This window comes from Peromyscus californicus, unplaced genomic scaffold (assembly GCF_007827085.1).
Source record: "Peromyscus californicus insignis strain IS unplaced genomic scaffold, ASM782708v3 Scaffold_1__1_contigs__length_55948999, whole genome shotgun sequence".
Taxonomy (NCBI): domain Eukaryota; kingdom Metazoa; phylum Chordata; class Mammalia; order Rodentia; family Cricetidae; genus Peromyscus; species Peromyscus californicus.
In genome coordinates this window covers 22,044,132-22,064,279 of record NW_026294492.1, presented here as the reverse complement: position 1 = coordinate 22,064,279, position 20,148 = coordinate 22,044,132, and the positions used below count along the sequence as shown (strand labels likewise).

At 41.5% G+C, this 20,148-nt stretch overlaps 1 protein-coding gene and 1 non-coding gene across 2 annotated transcripts in view; both read right to left on the bottom strand.

Moving 5' to 3' along the window:
• Wdr43 (WD repeat domain 43) overlaps window positions 1-20,148 on the bottom strand; it is a 50,355-nt gene that overhangs the window by 26,054 nt on the left and 4,153 nt on the right. The window contains 9 exon segments of the mRNA XM_052746205.1: window positions 1,300-1,344; window positions 1,346-1,403; window positions 2,558-2,583; window positions 2,585-2,696; window positions 4,528-4,559; window positions 4,561-4,584; window positions 4,586-4,649; window positions 15,516-15,637; window positions 18,359-18,496. Of these exon segments, the coding sequence (XP_052602165.1) occupies window positions 1,300-1,344; window positions 1,346-1,403; window positions 2,558-2,583; window positions 2,585-2,696; window positions 4,528-4,559; window positions 4,561-4,584; window positions 4,586-4,649; window positions 15,516-15,637; window positions 18,359-18,496 (621 nt within the window).
• On the bottom strand, window positions 3,394-3,478 carry LOC128116138 (small nucleolar RNA SNORD53/SNORD92). Its single transcript, XR_008220394.1, has one exon. It is a non-coding gene; the product is annotated as a small nucleolar RNA SNORD53/SNORD92 (small nucleolar RNA).

Below are 20,148 nucleotides of genomic sequence, written 5' to 3'. Positions count from 1 at the left end.
AGAGGCAGAGGCTAGGGATTCCTGTGGCTCACTGGCAGGCCAGCCAGCTAACCAAATTACCCAGTTTACATTCGCTGCTACTCCCAAATATCCACATTTGAATTATTAAAATAACATTCAGCTAGGCCCATGAGGCGTAAGCAAGGGATATCTCAATTGGTACAGTGCTTGCTAACATGAATGGAGTCCTGGGTTTAATCCTAACCCCTCCCATAAACAGGGCATGTGGCATGCACCTGTAATCCTGACACTGGGAAGTAGAGGCAGGAGGATGAGATGTTCAAGACTACATAGTGAATTGAAAGGCAGCCTGGGGGTGGGAGGGTGGGGTGTGTGGCGCCCGCCTTTAATTCCAGCACTTTGGAGGGCAGAGACAGGTGGATCTCTGTGAGTTTGAGGCCAGCCTGGTCTACAGAGTGAGTTCCAGGATCTTGCTCCAAAGCTACACAAAGAAACCCTGTCCCAAAAACCGGGGGGGGGGGGGGGGGGGGGGGGGGGGGGGGGGGCGGGGGGGGGCGGCAGCCTGGGATATATGAGACCTACCTCAAGAAAAATTAAATGCAAAAAGTGATGATGGTGATAACAATTAATTGGGCATGTGGCACATGCCTAATCATAGAGCTAGGGAGACTGATGGAAGAGAGTTCAAGGCCAGCCCATAGATACACAGCAACTATCATCAGGCTAAACAGCAAGACTGTGTCTCGGGGCTGGAGCTATGGCTCAGAGGATAAGAACAAGAAGACTTGAGATCAACTCCCCTGAATCTACATAAAAAGTCAGGCACGATCACATGCGCACATATAACCCCAGCACTGAGGGTGGGAAGGAAGAGGACACGAGGATCCCAGTGGCTTGCTCACCACCATCTTAGCTCCCAGCTTAGTGAGACTCTGCCTCAAAAGATTAAGAAGAGTGAGAGAGCAGGATCCCCAATGTCCTCGCGTGGTTTCCACAGGTACATGGGTATGCATACTCAGACAGACAAGCACTTACACCACATACAAACATACATACTCCAGTAACGTAAAGAGAACAACTGTGTGTGTTGTGCATGCATGTGTATGTATGTGGGCCCAAAGCCGCTATCTTCAGTCACTCTTGGATTCATTTATTAAGGGCAGGATCTCTTGTTGAATCTCCACCGCCCAGTTAGGCTTATAGGAGCTACCACACCTGCACAGCTTTGACAGGGTTCTGGGGATCATACATAGCCCACACCTTCATCCACTGAGCCACCTCTTCCTCCCATCACTTCTGTAGGACCTCAAGTCAACTCACACACGACAGGATGCTTACCTCTTCTTTGTTCTCAGACAAAGTCAAGTCAATATAGACAGGTTCGGTCTGTGACTGTAAAAGACATCACTGCACTCTTCTCTTTGTTTTCTGACCGGACCTGCCTAGATAACAAACCAGCCATTAGGTAAGAACAGATTTGCCCAAGCACTATGCAGGTTCATGCACCTAGTCCGTGCCTCTTGCCCACACAAGCCAGAGAGAAAAAAGGTGTCAGTTTTCTCTGCAACTGAAGCTACAAACCTGGTAGCTCTGCAAGAGGAGCAAGTAGCCGTAGCTGTTGAACCATCCCTCCAGTTCCCAAACATTTTTGTTTTTATTTCATGCATTTAAATGTCTTCATGTGTGTGCACACGCCCACACACACTTGTATCATACCCAACTTTTTTTAAAGTTTTAATTCATTTATTATTTATTTACAGTTTTTTCAAGACAAGAGTTTTTTTTCATAGTCCTCACTGACTGGTCTGAAACTCGCTCTGTAGACCATGCTTGTCCTCTGCCTCCAGGGTGCTAGGATTACAGGTCCTTATGTTTGGCTTAGCAAGCACTTGTAACCTACCACTGTCCTCCTCAGACTCAATCTGTTCACTGTAAGTTCTACATCGATAAAGCTAGACACAAATTAAATGATAAAGAGTAAGTAACGTGATTTAAATGTATGCTTCGGGGCTGGAGAGATGGTTCTGTAGTTAAAAGCACTTGCTACTCTTCCAGAGAACCTGGGTTTGATTTGAAGCACCCACATGGTAGCTCACAACCGTCTCAAGGTACAGCCCAAGGACATGACACCCTCTTCTGGCCTCTGAGGGCACTAGGCACACAGGTGGTACACACACCTCCATTGCAGACAAAACACTTATACACATAAAATACAAAATTTAAAAAAAAAATATGCTTCAAATCTAGTTATAACTATCGAGCATTTATTTCCTATTAAACAATTTATATTTATTTGAGTCTAGAAGGTAACTTAATATACAGTAAATGCACACTTTATTAACTTAAAAAATTTACTCTTTGGAGAGAGGAAAGGGTGTGGAAAAAATATATAACTATTTCAAAAAATGTTGGAATTATATAAAAAAGCATCCTAAATTCTTAATAAGATCCATTCTAACTTGAACTTATTCTAAATCAATGTAAATCCAAGTCAGTACAATAAAGTAAACCAAACTTATCATCTATATTGACCCCATAAGCTGTGAGATTCTTTAACAAAGCAAAGCTGTCTCCCCAACCCCAAAGAGCTACGTACCAGACATTAAGTAACCGGTCATGTACTTGCTCCAGACAAGAAATAGAGACCTGTAATCCCGTCAAAAGGCTGGCTCTCATTAGGTCTGACGGTAGTGAACCTAAGCGATGAGACAGGTGTCGAGTGGCCTGTGAAGTGCTGGAGGAAAAGGCCAATCTCATTTAGGATAAGGTAAACTCAAAACAGTGCAAAAATGAAAGTCTTTATGCATCCTAAGTAGCTATGTCACACACATCTTACAACAGTACCCACAGCACATGAACAGTTAAAATGCATTCTAAGCAAAGGGCTACTTGTGGCTATATTCATTTCTCTTCTTAAAAAAATACACCCATGGGGCTGGGGAGGGAGAGGCAGCAAAGCTGCACGCCTTTAATCCCAGCACTCTGGAGGCAAAGGCAGGTGGATCTGAGTTTGAGGCCAGCCTGGTCTACAGAGTGAATTCCAGGACAGCCAGGGCTACACAGTGAAACCTTGTCTCAAAAAAACAAACAACAAAAAAAAACCCCCACCGAACATTCACACGACAATTAAGATGCCTCTTCTATTACCCACCCCACCACCAGTTTCTCTCCCTGTGAAACTAAGATTTCCTTAGTTGGATCCTTTTTTCCTCTTGGTGGTTTGCCTCCTCACCTCCCCTGCCCAGCCCCAAGAACATTTTGTTTTTCCTTAAAGAGACAGGATCTTGCTGTACAAACCATGTTGTCCTGGAAGTATGCAACTCAGGCTGACCTCAACCTTGAAATTCTCCTGCCTCAGCCTCCACCATATGGGATCACAGGCACGTACCACCATTTTGGACTTGACTCTACATTTTTTTAAAGGATGCTTAGGTGCTCAGACACAGCCAAGGAATTGCAGGTCTTCACTGTACTCTCAGAGAGCCGAAACCACAATTTTAAGGCATCATCACAGCACCATAAGTTCAATACCCCTGAGTGCAACTTCTTTAAAAGTACTGATAGCAAATTCCCACCACATATACTGGAAAGAGACAAAATGCTACTTACACACTAAAAACACAACGATAATCATTGTATAATGAATGTTTTTTTAATTCAAATTCCACTTGTTTTACTGGTTTTCAAACGTATGTGAGCATGACTAAACTATTTAAGATCAAAAAACTCAGATTTAAAAAATGTATTCTATTAATTCTACTATTTTTTATTAAAACTATTTTGTGTGGTATAGGTGCTTTGCTTGCATGTATGTCTGTGTACCAGGCCAGAAGAGGAGTGTCGAATCCCCTGGACCACAACATGGGTGCTGAGAATTGAACCTAGGTCTTTGGGAAAAGCAGCGAGTGCTATCAATCCCTAATCAACAACTCTCCAGTCGTAACTCTATTATTTAAACAAATTACTTAACAACTGGTAACTTTTTTTCCCCAAAGGAAAAGATCTCTTGTAGCCCCGGCTAGCCTTGCTATACAGCCAAGGGCGACCTGAGACTTCTGATCCTCATGCCTTTGCTTTCACTGTGCCCATTGTGTACAGGCAAGCATTACCATGTATGCTACTCAGTGCTAGGGATTGAACCCAGGCTTCATGTATGATAGGCAAGGACTCTACCAACTGAGCTGAAATCCAGCCCTGTTAAATCTGTTTACTCTATCTACAAATAAAGAACTTAGGTTTTTGTTATTGTTGAAACTGAATCTTTTTTGTTATCCCAGCCTCTAGAGGCTAAACTTAAGCACTCCTTTACTTCCACCTCCCAAAGGGGACTGCTGATGCACAACTACCACAACACCATGCCTGTAGAGTGTGTGTGTGTGTGTGTGTGTGTGTGTGTGTGTGTGTTGTGTGTGTGTGTCTGGGGAGGGACGGGGGGATTGAACCCAAAGCTTTATGCATGCGAGGCAAGCTTTCTACCCCTATTCATAAAACAATACTCTATGACTATAACTTCTACATGCTTCCTCTAGAACTGTCATTCTTAGAAACAATGTGATTAACTCACCTCTGTAGACTTCTTTGGTCTCCAAAACCCATAGGTTTGATTGTTCGGCCAGCCGAAATGTAACATCTTTCCATCTGGGCTAATACACAGGGAACTGACGCTGCTGCTGTCTCCTTTCCATTTGCTGAATGGTGGAGAGAATCAGAACATCATAATCAACAAAGGAAACTTTATTCAGAGCAGAAAATAACAAAAAAAATAAGTCAGACATTAAAAAAATACTAATAAGGCAGCCAATTGCCTTCCCCAAAATCTTACATAAGCCCAGACACAGCACTAAGGTAAAGTATCTCTGAAGACAGACCTCCCTTTGTAAAGACAGGATAAAAATTCCCTCACATGTTAGGATATGGGTGGATAAATGCTGTAAAAATGTAACGAAGGAGCTATGTATCCTGGGACCCATGAGGTAGACTAATCTGCTAGCTGACTTCCACAAGTTGATTCTATCCCCATAAAGATTCCTGTTGTCTTTGACAAGCTAGTCTTTAATTGGCAACACATGGTTTCTCTGCAGCCCCCAAAAGTTATTTCTGTCCTAGATCTTTACGGATGAAGTCCAAGAAGCATGAGTCTATTTTTCTGTATATAGTAATGTGATAATTAATGGGGAACCTGGCTGTCCACATATCGAACTTATATATTATAAAACAAAGGATAAAACTTAGAACGTAGCAATAGCTCCTTTGTATCAGTAAAAATGCAAAATGAAAACAAAGGACATAAACAGGCAATTCATAAGACAGACACTGCTGACAAACAGAAAATACTCGAACTCACTAGTAACCAAGAAACAAAGTTCAAAAGCCCTTCCTTTTCCTACTGCTTCCATCATTTAAAGGCTTTTTACAAACTATTCATTCTGTATGTACCAAGCTGATACACATTAAAAAGACATGTTGCTAAGGATGAATAGACAGCTCGGTAAACTGCCTGCCCCTTGAGTCTCAAGACCTCAGTTTAATCCCCAGTACCCCACATTAAAAATAATTATAATACAAGTTAATTAATTAAAATGAACAACACTGGATAGGCTGAAGCAAGAGGACCCTTGGAGCATGCTGGTCAGCCAGGCTAGCCAAGCTGACAAGTTCCAGATTCAACAAGAAACCCTGTCTCAAAGATAGAGAGTACCCGATGAAGACGTTCTGAAATTGACCTCTGGCTTCAGCGACATACACACAGACACACACACACAGACAGACAAACAGACAAACACAAACACAAACACAAACACAAACACAAACACAAACACACACACACACCACACACAGAGGCAGCCCCCCCCCTCTTTCCCTCCCCCCCCCCCCATCTGCCTTGAGAAATCTGAGATGCTTCCTGACTCCATCCCCACATGTAGAGGGTAATACCAATGCTCCCCAACTCATCTGTCAACCACTCTCAAAGAAACTGTAACTCTAATTCTGAGAACTTTGCAGTATTTGTGGGCGTTTACCCAACCACCCCCACAGTTCCCCAGAGTTTTCTTGAGTGCGAGCAGCAGGAAATATTAGATAGAAGGATTTTATTGCGGAGAATATCGCGGAGATAAACAGAAAATAAAGGATAGCCTCGAGAGGGCCTGGAACCTTTTTCCAACGGGCCCCGACTGTCCTCTGCCCCAGGGTTTTTATAGAGATGCCAGGGGGTGGAGCAAAAGACCTCCTCCCCCAGCACAGCCAAGTGCAGACCATCTCAGACACCTGCACTCAGGCCCGTGGTCCTAATCATCCTCTATTCGGACATGCTGGGTAAAGCCACGAGGAACCCAAAGAGAACGGGCTCCCACAGGTCCCTCTTTCTTAATATATAAAAAAATAACTATTAATGGCTTACAGCAATCTCCAAGCTGTTACACCCTCCCAGTATGGGAGTAGAGGATGATAAAGATGGCATTTCTCTTTTGAATTAGGTCCAAGGTGACTACAGCAGTCTTAGCTGCCTCAAGCCCTTTCTAAACCAAAAACTCTTAAGGCGACTACAAACTTAAAGAATCCCTTAGCTTCATCATTACCATTAACAGGTTAACATAAATATTGTTATACATAGTCACAATTTCCTCAATCTTACAACTCAAAGCAAACTCTTAACAGAACCATTTGAATTAGCATATATGGTGCTAAATATAGTTAACAATTTTCTCCGTCTTACAACTTTAACTCAATCATTTGAATTTTCTTGCTAACAGAACATAGGAAAAACTTCAATGTATTCACATCAAACTTAAATATTTCCTTAACTCCACAAAACCAGGGTGCATTAATATCAATAGGGTAAATATAATTTCTGCAAACATAATTCAACCTCATAACTCCTCCTTTTCTTTATAATTTTTTAAACAAAATCTCAAACATAGTTAGAAGACCCAAACTTTTCCATTTAAACAGTTCCGTTTGTAACACAAAACCAGTCCCAGACAACAGTTTCTGGGTCATTACTGTAAGTAAACTCAAAATTGTCCCATTGCAATGAAATCTATTGTTCAGTTCATTAAGTCCTAGAATTCAAATGATAAATTCTGGTACTAGCCTTCCAAATATGAAGAAATCCAGAACCAAAATCTTTCTGTAGTTTTATCTCATTTTAAGTTCAAAAAGTTCAAACAAGAAATAAATTCTGGTATCAGGCTTTCACTTCAAAATATGAAGAGACGTTTTTCAACCAAAACTTTTTGCAGTTAACAATTTTTGTTCAAATAAGCGTCTCTGAACTTATTCTTTTTTAGGTACAGTAGTATTCTAAACCGCACCGTTTTTGATGTTAGCTCAGGTTTTTCTGTGTTGCGTCGATTTTCCACGGATCTCAGCTGCGGATGCCTTGTGCTGGTTCTGGCGTCCACCATTCTTAGCTTCTTAGCGGCTTCTGGAACTTTTGAAAACTGCTCAGACTGCCTGCTTTGCAGTCTGCTAGGACACTAACTTCTAGATCTCAGGTTTTTTCATCATATACATTAAAAATAGACTCACTCTTAACATTTTTTGCCTTGCAAAGCATTTAGACTCACATTCAACATTTACATTGTACAAACTCACATATAACGTATTAACATCTACTTATTTATACTCCTTAAGGAAACTATAGAACTACTTTAGCAAATATATTTCTTATTACTTATATACTTATCTTATTTCTTATTTAAACTTACATTTATAACTAGTATCTTTACTTCTTACAAGATTACTACATGTCTTAAGACTACCTTAGATATTTCTGGCAAGCTTATATTCTTAAAGGAACTCTATAGATCTATTTTACAAACTTATATAGGGCTACCATTAGCATATATTTAACTTAGCAAACACTTAAAGATTTCTTAACACAGAGATCTAACAAGAGAATTTTTACAAACTCACATGTCTTATTTTCATCTTTTTCTATTTCTGACTCTTAATTATTATCACTATCTATTAGAAAGATTCTCTTAACTAGACAGGAAGTACGTACATCATTTCTAAAGTTTAGAGTTTATAGTCAGCTTTGTTATAAAGCACTGGGATTTAGTGAGTGTTGTTGTTAAAGAATTGTGATAGTTGTTGCTAGGGGACTGTAACCTTCCCAGGATGACGCCACACTCCAAAGTTGCCAGTTCTCTCAGCCGTTCTGGACCGGCAGAGATGCACTGTCAGCAGTAGACAGTTTTTAACTAGAGGCTGTCCCTTCACCCAAATTCATAATAGTTCCCCTAAGTGCTTCAATTTAGACAAACGTTTCTATTACAGCAGTACTTTTGGTTTGTTCTACGGAAAAACTTCACTTCACACTGAGGGTGAAATTACCGTATTTAGCTGCTGTAAAGCTCTTTGCCAAATACCGCACAGCTATTAGGTGATATAAAGTATTTTTCTAAAGGAGCTAGTAAAGCCAAAAGCAGCACAGCTCTGAACTCCATTTTCCGCACTGTTTGCATTAACCAGTGACAAAACCTCAGAAACACTAATCGAGCCACTTTCATTCTGGTTCCTTTATAGGAACGTCATTGGAGCTGACCCTTCCTTAGTTCCACGCTCCTTACCAGACGCTCTGGTAACCACCGAGCTTCATTTTCTCTTGTGAAAAAACACAAACATGTCCTCGACCCCATATTAACACAGGATCGGGACCCTTCCATAATCCCAAGCAGGGATCTTTCCATTTCTAATTACCCTCAGCTAAAGGACCAGGAAGATTGGAGTGAGCTCTAATATGGCCCACAAAGCATGGCAGCTTTCTTTTGTGGAATAGCGTCTTGGATTTGTTGAAACATTTTGACTGGATTATTGTTAGTTCCAGTATTTTCACCAAAACTGTTACTATTCAAAAGGAGTTAAGAACATAGATGTTCTTTCATGAAACATATCCTTCATTAGCTTACTTTGAGAAAAAGCATTTTCAGGATTTAGTATTTTCACCTCATTAGCTTTAACTCCTGATGTTGTTATTAGCAGCTGTAATATTTAGCATTGATTTCCTATAAGGAACTTTCAGGTGAAGCAACTCTTTTGTAAGACAGCTAGATTTTCTGAAGTTTGTTTCCCATCTATAAAGCAGTCATTTCTTTTTGAATGCCTGTTTCCTTGTCTCCTTAATTAGATTTGCAAAGAAATCACTCATTGCAGACAGTTTGTTCAAAAGGCAAAGAACTTTTTAATTTCAACATAAGTTTCTTCATATCTAAGACAACGTTCAGTGTATAAACTGCTCTCTCTTGCTTTCTTAAGGATTTTAAAGTGGCTTGTTTGCTCTTATAGGTAGCTTTTTGTCATCCAACTACCGTAAAAACTTTGCAAAGCTATTAGGGTAAATAAGGCATTTAACCAACGGAGCCCCAAAACCAGGAAGCGCCTAGTTCCATATCCTTTCAATTTTTCATTGGAAACTGACACTTAGACTCTTAGATGATTTTCTCTCCTTATTCTTTTAAAGGCTGTATTTTAAGTTTACCGTGAACGTATTTTGGAACGTATTCATTGACCTGAACGTGTTTCAGGGCAATGTCGCCATCTTTAGCGGAAAAACTAACCTTTCCCAGAATGCAGTTCCCTTATATCAGTCCATAATAATAACAGTCCCTTATATCAGTCGTTTCCCCATAGTTCTTTTTGGGTCTGAGAGTCAACTGGTTGTTTTACCAGACTTGCTTACAAATTCTTGCCTGGGAGGTTTGAACAAAGTTTTTTGCTTTTGCAACGGGAGATTTGAACAAGCATTTTACATTTTCAATTATGGGACATTGGGAGGTTTCTATTCTCTCCTCAGCTGGCTTTAACAGGTGTCTCTCCTTCATTTGACACTGGCCCCAAATCAGAAACCGCACCTGCCTCGTTAGTGCGCATTGAGGTGGGCAATTTCTGATAGCAACTTTCCTCGGGGCTTGTGTTTGTCTTAGCCAGTCAGTGAAAAACAAGATCATTTACAACAGCTTTTCCATAGCTCCTTCAGAAGAGATTTTCTCCCACTGATCTCATTTTGCTTGTTCCTTCCCCCCCAGATGCAGAGCTTCAGGTATCTGTCTGCGGCTCTGTTCCTCTGCTAGCTGCTTTTGGAGGTAGGGGCTTTCTTCCTCCCCCCGAATCTGCCTCAAATTCTAGCAGCTTTTTCAGGTCACATATTTTCTGGGAAGGATTATGTCCCTTCTGTTTCTTCAGAGTCTTTTTCCCAGACAGTTCCCAGTTTGGTCTCAGTTTGTCCCCTCTACCCCAGAAACAGTTTCTGACACTACAGTGGCGGCTTTCCCTGCTACTGAAGGTAGGGGTTTTTTGTCCGTTTCTGTTTTCAGGGTCTGTGTGGTTTGCGTACAGACTGAAAATCTAACAAGGGAGGTTTTTGCCATCTCTAAACTCCCATTAGGATAGGTGTTTTGCCTCATCTGGCCTTCACCTGGCCCAGTCCCCCAGTGGGTTACATTTGCTTGTCTGGGTGCTCAAGGACAGAGCTTATGCCAGAGGCTACATTCCCTCATCTCATCGGGAGTCAGTTGAAACAAAGCTTTTTTTTAAAGAGGTGCTTTCTCTGACAGAAAAGGCGGCTTTACTCCTGGATAGTTCTGTTCTGCCCTGGCTGGGCTCTTTCCCCAGACAGCATTCTGACTCAGTAGTACAACTGCTTCAGACACAGTTCAGCTTTACTGTTTTCCCAGAAAGGTCCTTACTCTGATAGGAAAGCTTTTTCTCAGATTTCTTTTTGCAACTGTGGACTTATCAACTTGGGACTTGTAGGAAAGCAGACAACTGTGCCGTTCCCACTGGCTTTAGCTTTGTTCATTGGCAATCTTCCCCTGGGTCCTGCACCTTCCTGCCTCAGCTCTGTGCTCCAGGAAGCTTGCAACTGCAGGAACCCTAGTATCCCTGAAATGCACTCCAACTCAGAGATGCTGGTCAGTCGCCTCTGGGTTTTTGGTCAGAAGCGAGAATACAATGCTAACAGTTTGCATCGCTTCAGGGGATCTTTGCATTAGGACGATTAGGAGCACCTTTTCATTCTGAAATGCTCATTCTGAAACAAAACCCTCGATGCCTCAGCTCGGCTGTAACTGAAAAGCTTGGCTTTTTTGCCTTTCCCAGTAAAGTTTCCCGTCCTCTTGGGCTCTCTGTAGCTCTTTACCCACACTCTCCCAAGCATTTCCCTCAGGGTACTCTGACCCACTGTCTTTTACTAGCTTGAAGAGACAGAGCTTAGAAGAGAGGTTTTTAGGAACTTGTCCCTGCCTCCTGCATTGCAGGGAGGATTTTTAAAGCTTGAAAGTCAGAACTTAGGTTTTGCTGTCTTAAGAGGTTTGTTGTTTTCCCTTAGAGCTAATCACAGGTGGCCCCCATACTATTATCTTCAGGTGATTCTAATTTTTGTCCTTCTGAGAAAGTTAAAGGCTTTAGTTTTTAAGTTTTTTAAGAGAGCTTTTGAGAAAGATTAAGGCTTTTTAGAGAGATTTCCCCCAAGTTTTCCAAGAAAAGCTTTTAGTTTAAGAGAAAGATTTTTTCCCCAAAGAGAGAAAGACCACCTTTTCCCAAAACTTCCCTTTAAACTTTTTGGCTTTTTACACCCCCATATTTGCCTCGGGGAGAAATCACTTTCTCCTGCCACTTGGACTTAGCATTTCAGCTGTCCCCAGGTCAAAAGCTTCCATAGGAAACTTTTTTTTTCCCCATAAGCTCAGAGAAGAGCTTTTTTTACTACCAATAAAGCCCAAAGAAAGATTTTTTTCCCCAGTTTGCATTCAGAGCCCCCAAAGTTAGAAAATTGAAGAGTTTTTCTGTCTAGTTGCCTTACTTATTTTTTCCTACACAATCTTACATTTCTAACTTTTTCCTACACTATATTACTACCCTATGCCTTATTTTTCACAGATAGAAATTGAGAAAGGGATAGAAGATAGAAAATTTTGACAGAAGAGAATTTCGCTGCAGCATCGGACATCCTTCCAGTCCGCTTTCCTTTTCTCTCGAGGATAAAACCCGTGCCTCTCAATATATATATAAAAAATATATATTTTCCATAACACTGGCATGCCTTATCCACTGGCAGGGCTGAACTCAGCACTTTCGCCAAAAACTCTGTAATAAAACTATTATTTTCCTTTATCTTTAGTCCCTTTAGTCCCTATTACTTTGTCTTTAGTCCCCTGTTCATTTGTCTTTAGTCCCTGTTCATTTGTCTTTAGTCCCTTTTAGTCCCTCCTTTTTTTCTTTAGTCCCTTTTTCTTTTTTTCTTTAGTCCCCGTTCATGGCGCCATTCTGTGGGGCGTTTACCCAACCACCCCCACAGTTCCCCAGAGTTTTCTTGAGTGCGAGCAGCAGGAAATATTAGATAGAAGGATTTAGATTGTGGAGATAAACAGATAGAAAATAAAGGATAGCCTCGAGAGGGCCTGGAACCTTTTCCAACGGGCCCCGACTGTCTCTGCCCCAGGGTTTTTATAGAGACGCCAGGGGTGGAGCAAAAGACCTCCTCCCCCAGCACAGCCAAGTGCAGACCATCTCAGACACCTGCACTCAGGCCCGTGGTCCTAATCATCCTCTATGCGGACATGCTGGGTAAAGCCACGAGGAACCCGAGAACGGGCTCCCACAAGTATTACAGATTGCCAAGGCTCAATCTACTAGTCATACTACAGTAGATCTATTTGTCTGCACAAGTAAGTTTAAAAAGCACTGGAATATGAATTTAATCCCAGCACTAAGAAAGCAAAGGCAGGGGGATCTCTGTGAGTTCAAGGCCAGCCTGGTTTAGACAGAGTTCCAGGACAGCCAGAGCAGTTACACCAAGAAACCCTGTCTCAAAAAAACAAAAAGAAAAAGAAAAAAAAGGGGAGGAGGGGCAGAAGGGCTGAAGAGGTGATCAAGAGCACCTGCTGCTCTGCAGGAGGACCCAGGTTCACTTCCTAGCACCCACATGACAGCTCACAACCAGGGTCTGATGCCCCCTTCTAGCCTCCAAAGGCACTTTGTTCATGTGGTACACAGAGACATATACACAGGTAAAACACCCATACACATAAAATGAACCAAGAATTTTTTCTTAAAAAGCAAAGCACTAGAGTAGAGTCTTCTCCTTGAGGAGTATGACAGGTTGCAGAATAACAATCCGTATAAACTGACACCTTACAGGCCTTCAGATTTCTATAGAATACCAACAGCTGAAGGACCAAGCACAAACACACCCTGGGATTTCCTCTGCTTTTAAACAATTTCATTTCAAACACCAACAAGAAGCCAAGAATCTTCAGCAATTTGAAGAATGTCTTCAATATGCAAAGAGGGACTACATCCAACAATTCAAAACATGCTACCCTCAAAGAGACAATCTAAGGACAACAGAAAACGTTGAAATCCCACAACATCATATAACAAAATGCAACACAATAAAAATATAAAGAACAAAAACATAAAATGGAAAATCAGAGGAAAAGGCTAGACTATAAGACCAGAATGTTCCCACCAAGCACCGATGTATTTCCTTAAACACACAGGGATGTGGGCATGTGGTGCACACCTGTAGTTACAGCAACCAGGAGGTAAAGGCAGGACAATCAGTTCAGGTTTCTGAACACTAAGCCAGCTTGGGCTGCAGAAGACCATGTCTCCAGGAGTTCATATTCTCTGTCTCTGAGACACACACACACACACACACACACAAAGCTATCAGGGCCCACAAGGTATCTCAGTGGGGAGAAGTGCAAGCCGCCACATCCAACAGCCTAAATTCGATCCCAGGACCCGGTTGTCTTCTAGCCTCCACACACATGCCATAATGCACACAGACAATACACAATGAATAAGTAAGCAGATAAAGAAATAAATGTAATTGCAAAAGGAATTTTGAAAAGAAAAGGCAATAATCTTGGAAGTTGAAAAGACAGCTCTGAGTTAAGAATGTGTACTATCCTTGCAGAAGACCTGAGTTCAGGTCTTGGCATCCAGCTTTTGAGCTTGCGAAAGCTTAAAACTACAGCTCCAGAGGATCACACACCCTCTTCTGGCCTCGGGGGGTACATGCAGTCATGTACACGTATTAATACACATATACATAATTAAAGATATAATCTCTTTTAAAAAGAAAAGAATCCTGAGAGAAAATTCTTTCTAACCTAAAGTTCTTTTCCCACAAATTATCAACTGTTGAGGATAGAATTAAAGACAGTGATTAGTAAGCAAAATCTCAGAGCATACACATACACTTTTTTCCTCAGGAAGCTACAAATTAACATGTCCACCAATAAGGAACTGGGATTAGCGGAGTAGGCTTAACCATCTAACAAGAGAAAACTTTCTGCAGGCTGATGAACAGAACCCAGGCTGGTAGCTGCTCTGGAGACTATGGAAGTTGGAAGTCCTCTGAGACATAAATAAAACCAATTAAAGGACGCATCTAAATGTCACTGAGCCAAGTCGCACTACTGTAAGAAAATAGGTACACGCAAGACCAAAACTTTCAGCAAAGAAATATAAACCTAAAGTTCTGCAAGCCTCAACTGTAACAGTAAGCAGTCATATTGTTTAAAAAAAAAAAAAAAAGCTGAAGCAAGCTGAGAAACTAATGGAAGAAGGGTGAGAGGAAGGGAGTAATCCTGAAATTCCAGAGCACAAAGTTAGTACACAGTGGTGTAGACAGCGGAAGGAGCTGGAAACTCAATTCTCTTATGAGACAGCACAGTTTAGTAGAAAAGAGGTCAGGCTTTCATCTAACCTATTTCTTATGTACAGCAGGGACACATCCAGGCTCATGAAGTTATGACTAAATACAATGGTATGTCTACCATGCTAAACAGTTTCTATATGAATGACCATAAACTCTCATCCAGAGTACATGTGTACTGCAAGCCCCACCCCAGACCACTGTCAAGATTGTCCACAGGTGTTTCTGGCCAGTTACCAGCATGATAAGTGTGAGTGCCAATAAGTTCAATGCAAACACCTGCACCTCCAGCTCCAATCATTCCTCAGATTTTAAACCCTCCTTGCAGACCATGTACGCTGGGTCTTTCAAGTTTTATGAAAGCTCCCAAACCGTTTTGTCTCTTCAGACCATAATTTTTCTAACTAAAGGATATTTTTATCCTGTATCATCTATTCTACCCTAGTACACCCACCTCTAAATTAATTTACTCACTCCCAAGTTAATCTTTCACTTTCCTATGCCCTGGCCTTTGCTCTGGCCATATCTCTACCTTTCTCTGCCCATTCCTAAATCAGCTTTTCCATCTTTCCCTATCCAAACCTATCCATCTATCCTAGAAAGTCCAACCTTAACCATGATAGTTCCACCAGCCCTTCCCAACTCCACCTGCTGACCTGACAAGTAACCTAATGCCACCTACAACGTTTCTTGTACATGTCTTTATTCTAAATCCCTCCACCCCCTTCTTAAGCTCCTCTATTTACTTTTATGTAGTCAAACTTTGCCCAATTTGACCGAAAGGTCCTTGAGAACCATCTACATAATTAGAATGTTTATATTTCCTACTGGGTCCCAAAATATGCTGGTTCAAGCTCCACTTCCAGGAACCGGTGGTACTCACCACTTAACTTTGCATGTCTGTATACTCCACTCCACAATATACTTATCATCTGAACAACTATATATGCAGTCATTGTCTTGATGCCACTGTATGCAATTGACTCTGTTTTCATGCCCACCACTCTACAGATTAAAAAAAAAAAAAACAAAGAACAAAGTCTTACATAATAGTATGGATCCTGGAATTACCAAGCATTTACCTCAAAACCTTAGTCCTTATGCTAACTAAAGCCTTAACTTACATCTTACCTATTTTAGTATTACAACATCAAAAATGAGGTAAACCAGCTAGAGTTTAAAATGTTAATTTTTCCCCCTTCTCTATAGAAAAAACGTACTTCTACATCCTCAACGGGCACTAGACCAAATGTCATTGCTTTGGACAGAAATACCAGCATAAGGTATGAGCAATACTGGAAAGAATGAGTGAACTCAAACCATGGAGTCCAAAACTCAACTTTTTAAGACCAGGGACTTGTTAGACAGATGAGGATAGCCTTGAACTTGCAGTGATCCTCCTGCCTCTGCCTCCTAAACACCTGAATCATAGACATGTACCAATGTCTAGCTGAAAGCAACTTTTAAGGTATTTAGTTGAAAATATCACACACACAAAAAAAATCTGCCAACCAGGGTGGTGCTGGCCTCTAACCATAGCACTGGAAGGTGAGGGAGTCTGAGGCCAGCCTGAGCTACACAGCAATGTGCTACCTGGGGGGGTGGGGGGTGGGTGGGGCTTTTCTTCAGGTAAATCCTGTGGTGGGACACGGGTGATGGGACACTGTCCATAGTGTGTGGACAGTGCTTTATCTTTGCTGTCTTCCAACAGAGGTGGAGCACACAAAGACTGCGCTCCACTTGGAGAGGAATAAGCACATTCTTGGTATCTGTCAACACGTTATATCTTTAGCATCTTTAATGTAGGCAATTTTGGGTATGTATGCTCATGCTGGGGATGTTGTAAGTATGTATGTGCATGTGCACCCAAGGGTGCTGCTATAGCAATAGGTCAACTTCAGGTGTCATCCTAGAAACTGCTGCTTTTTAATTTTGAGACCAGGTCTTTCCCAAGCAGGCTAAGCCGGCTGGCCACCCAGTCCCCAGCACTGTCTCCTCTCACTTCCCAGTGCTGGGACTAAAAGCACCCTCTACCATGCCCAGTCTTTTTAAATGAAATGTGGGTTCTGGAGACTGAATTCAGGTCCGCATGCTGCAAGGCAAGCATCTTACCAGCTAAGCTATCTCCCAGCCCAATGTAGACAATTTCTAAAGGCAGATTTAAAGCAGATCAATTAATTAGGCTGCATTTTTTGTTTGCTGGTTTGTGTTTTAAGACAGGGTTCCTTCTTCTCTGTGTTAACAGTCCTGGCTGTCCTGGATCTTTCTTTTTAGATCAGGTTGGCCTCGAACTACAGAGATCCGCCTGCCTCTGCCTTCCAAATGCTGGGATTAAAGGCATATGCCACCACTCGGCTTGGTTGTATTTTTTTTTAATTTATGTGTATGCATGCCTGCCTATTTGCCTGCATGTGCACATAGAGGCCCATGGAGGCTAGAAGAAAACCAGACATTTCTCATCCACCAAACACTGGGGATGTTCTTGTTGCTGTTTGAAAGGGCTCCTCAGGGTGGCAATAATGCTACTGAAACTTAGGTATTATCCTTCCACTGGTGATGATGACAAATGAGGAAGACTACAAAAACCATTCTTAACTCTAAAACTCGGACTCCTTCCCTACATTTATAAATTTAAGGGACTACAGGAGGAGGGTGTCATTCTTTTTTTAATAGAAAAACTAGAAACCTCCAAATGGTCAACAATAGTTATGTACTAAAGGAACTATCCAACTTAATGCAAACATAAGACCATCATTAGAAAGATTAGTTAGTTTTAGACAAGATGAAACTAATTATAACTTAATGAAAACAAAAAAAATCAGGACACAAAACATATTAAATGACCGGATAGAAGCCGTCTATTTTTTAGTCTATGAATTAAGCATAGAAATACACAAACTATTCAATGGAGATCTCTCTTGGTAACAGATTTATATATATAAACTTTTCCCATTTTCAATGTCTCAAATTTTCTATGGTACATGCTATTTAAAGTGGAAAACCCACTGTCTTGTTCTTTCACACAGTAAGCATTCCTCTACATAGAAATCCATCCAGTGAACTGAAAAGCACCCTGGGAAGTGACTGTCTTCCAGCACATAACTCACACTAGTTTGAGATACTGGGCTGGGATTCTGCAACACAATTCTGCTCTGCCAGCTGGATCCACTGCCACCGTGTTTTGTGAAGAGACATGACCCATGGAGGGAAAGAGGGGGACTTATTTCTCCTGTCCTCATTTGCATCACCCCAACAGCTGGCTTCTTCACCCTGGTGGTGCCAACTGAAGCCAACAGGCAGTCTGAAGAACTAGCATCACCTCTCCCCTCTGAGACACCAAGGAGCAGGAGCACTCGCCTCTGAAATACGCACCCCAAGCCCACAGTAGTGGGAGCAAAGTCAACTCCTAAGGTCTCAGTTTCAGCAGCACCCCAAGTGCCTTTGTTCCCTCTAGAGTGGAAGCGTCTTCCTGAAGCTGCTCCCTATACTGACTTGCAAGTCCCTCTGATCCCTTGACTTTACCTCTAGTCAATAGCTCTCTCTACTCTAACTCATACAAGTGAGCATTACCTACCACAGCTCTTAACAAATATTCTGTAGTTGTTTTAATGCAATGAGATGGGAAACTGCTTCTACATAGAAAAAGTCCATCAAGATCTTGAAATATTTTTAATCATCTCTAATTAGTTTGTCACATTTTTATATAAAACATGTAAATGTACTTACTATTAATTTACTGTGCAATTCTCCTTTTACTGTACTATACAATAAAATGCTACCAACTGCTGTGCCAAGAGCCAACAAGTCAACCTGGTCACTGGTTCCTATAACTTCTGATTTCCTTTTTTTCCTTTGATGACTTTCCTGGAAAAAAAGTAAAAATAAAATTTTAACTTAGTATTTCAAATACACATACACACACCAAAACATCATTAATACAGAAACACCAGTGCCCACTGGCCCTCAAAGACACTTTGTAAGAGTTTCCTGGCCCCCTCCCACCCCCTAGCAAGAGGTCAGGCAGCAAACTGTATCACTTCCTATGCTCTCAGCGCTCTCCTAACAGACCTGACAGCCTCAACACTCCTACTTCTCAAACATCAACAAGTCTTCCAAGCAGGTCCCAACAAAGCCTCCCCTCCCCAAGCAGAGATCCACAAGGATTTATGAACCCATAAATCCAGGCCCAAACTCTTCCACTGGAACAGACAGCTCTTCCATTTTTCTCCCAATCGTTCCTCAAGCTCCAGCTTCATTTTCAAGAAGAAACAGACATTTTTATATTGATATACACTGACTTTGATCTAAGTCAACCAAGAGCTCTGACTAGTAGTGGGACCCAGTGGCTGATTAAGGGTTGGCCTGATGCTTTCAATGCTGCTTTGCTGACTCTGAAGAAACATGCATCCATCTAGTGGGGAAGGTATTCACATAGACCATTTCAGATCAGGGATGCTCAAACAGTACACTGAAGGCAAATATTCCAACATCTCAGACTTCTCAGTTCTGCAACACCTTACAATCTCTACTGCCTTAGCAAAGTCTCCCCTCTGTGTGGACACACCTCTAGTCTCCACCACAAAGAGCTGAAAGTCAGCCCAGGCTATCTGAGACTGTCTAAAATAAAGAAAGTAGCCAGGCAGGCAGTGGTGGTGCACACCTTTAATCCCAATGCTAGGGATACAGAGGTAGGTAGATCTCTAAGTTGGAGGCCAGCCTGGTCTACAGAGTTCCAGGACAGCCAGGGCTATACAGGGATGGATGGATATATATTTACTTTATACAAATCAAATTATATATATATACTGAAGTTTCTTAAAGTATAAAACAAAAACCAGTCCAAATATGCTTTTTACTACAGACTTGTTTTAAAAGAAAAAAATTAAACATTATCAGATCCCTATTTGTCCCATCTTCAGAATCTATTTCTGGTGGAAGAGCGAAAGCTGGTGGAAGGAATCACTTTGGATTTTTGTGCACCTTCAAGGATCACTCACTAGTCTAAAGCTAAACATACTTAACAAAATACAATGGCTTAAAAATATCAGTGTGTTTCTGTATGTGTATAAATGCCCACAGAAGTAGGGTACTAGATTCCCTGGAGCTCTAGTTGGAGGCATTTGTAAGCCACCCAACTTCAGGTCCTCTGACTGGGACATAAGTGGTCATTCACCACCCCAAAATGTAAGGTGGTAAGTACAACCCCACACCAAACAGTCCTGAATCCAAGAGGGCAGGGCTAGCTCCAGAGTCTAGCTCCACACTTACACCATACTCTCTAAACCTTACACACCCACTTTTCCTCCAGAAACCTCTTATTTCTCCTAAGAAGTCGTACTCTGTGTCATAGACCAGTAAATTCTGAGCTGTCCATTTCTTTTAGTCATAGCTCCTTCCTCTAAAGAGCTAAGCATAATATCACATGAATACTGATTACATATATAAAACTTAAGGAATGAGAAAAGTTCAAGCACGTGTAATCAGAAAATCTGCATGAAGGCACTAGGAGTGAAAAG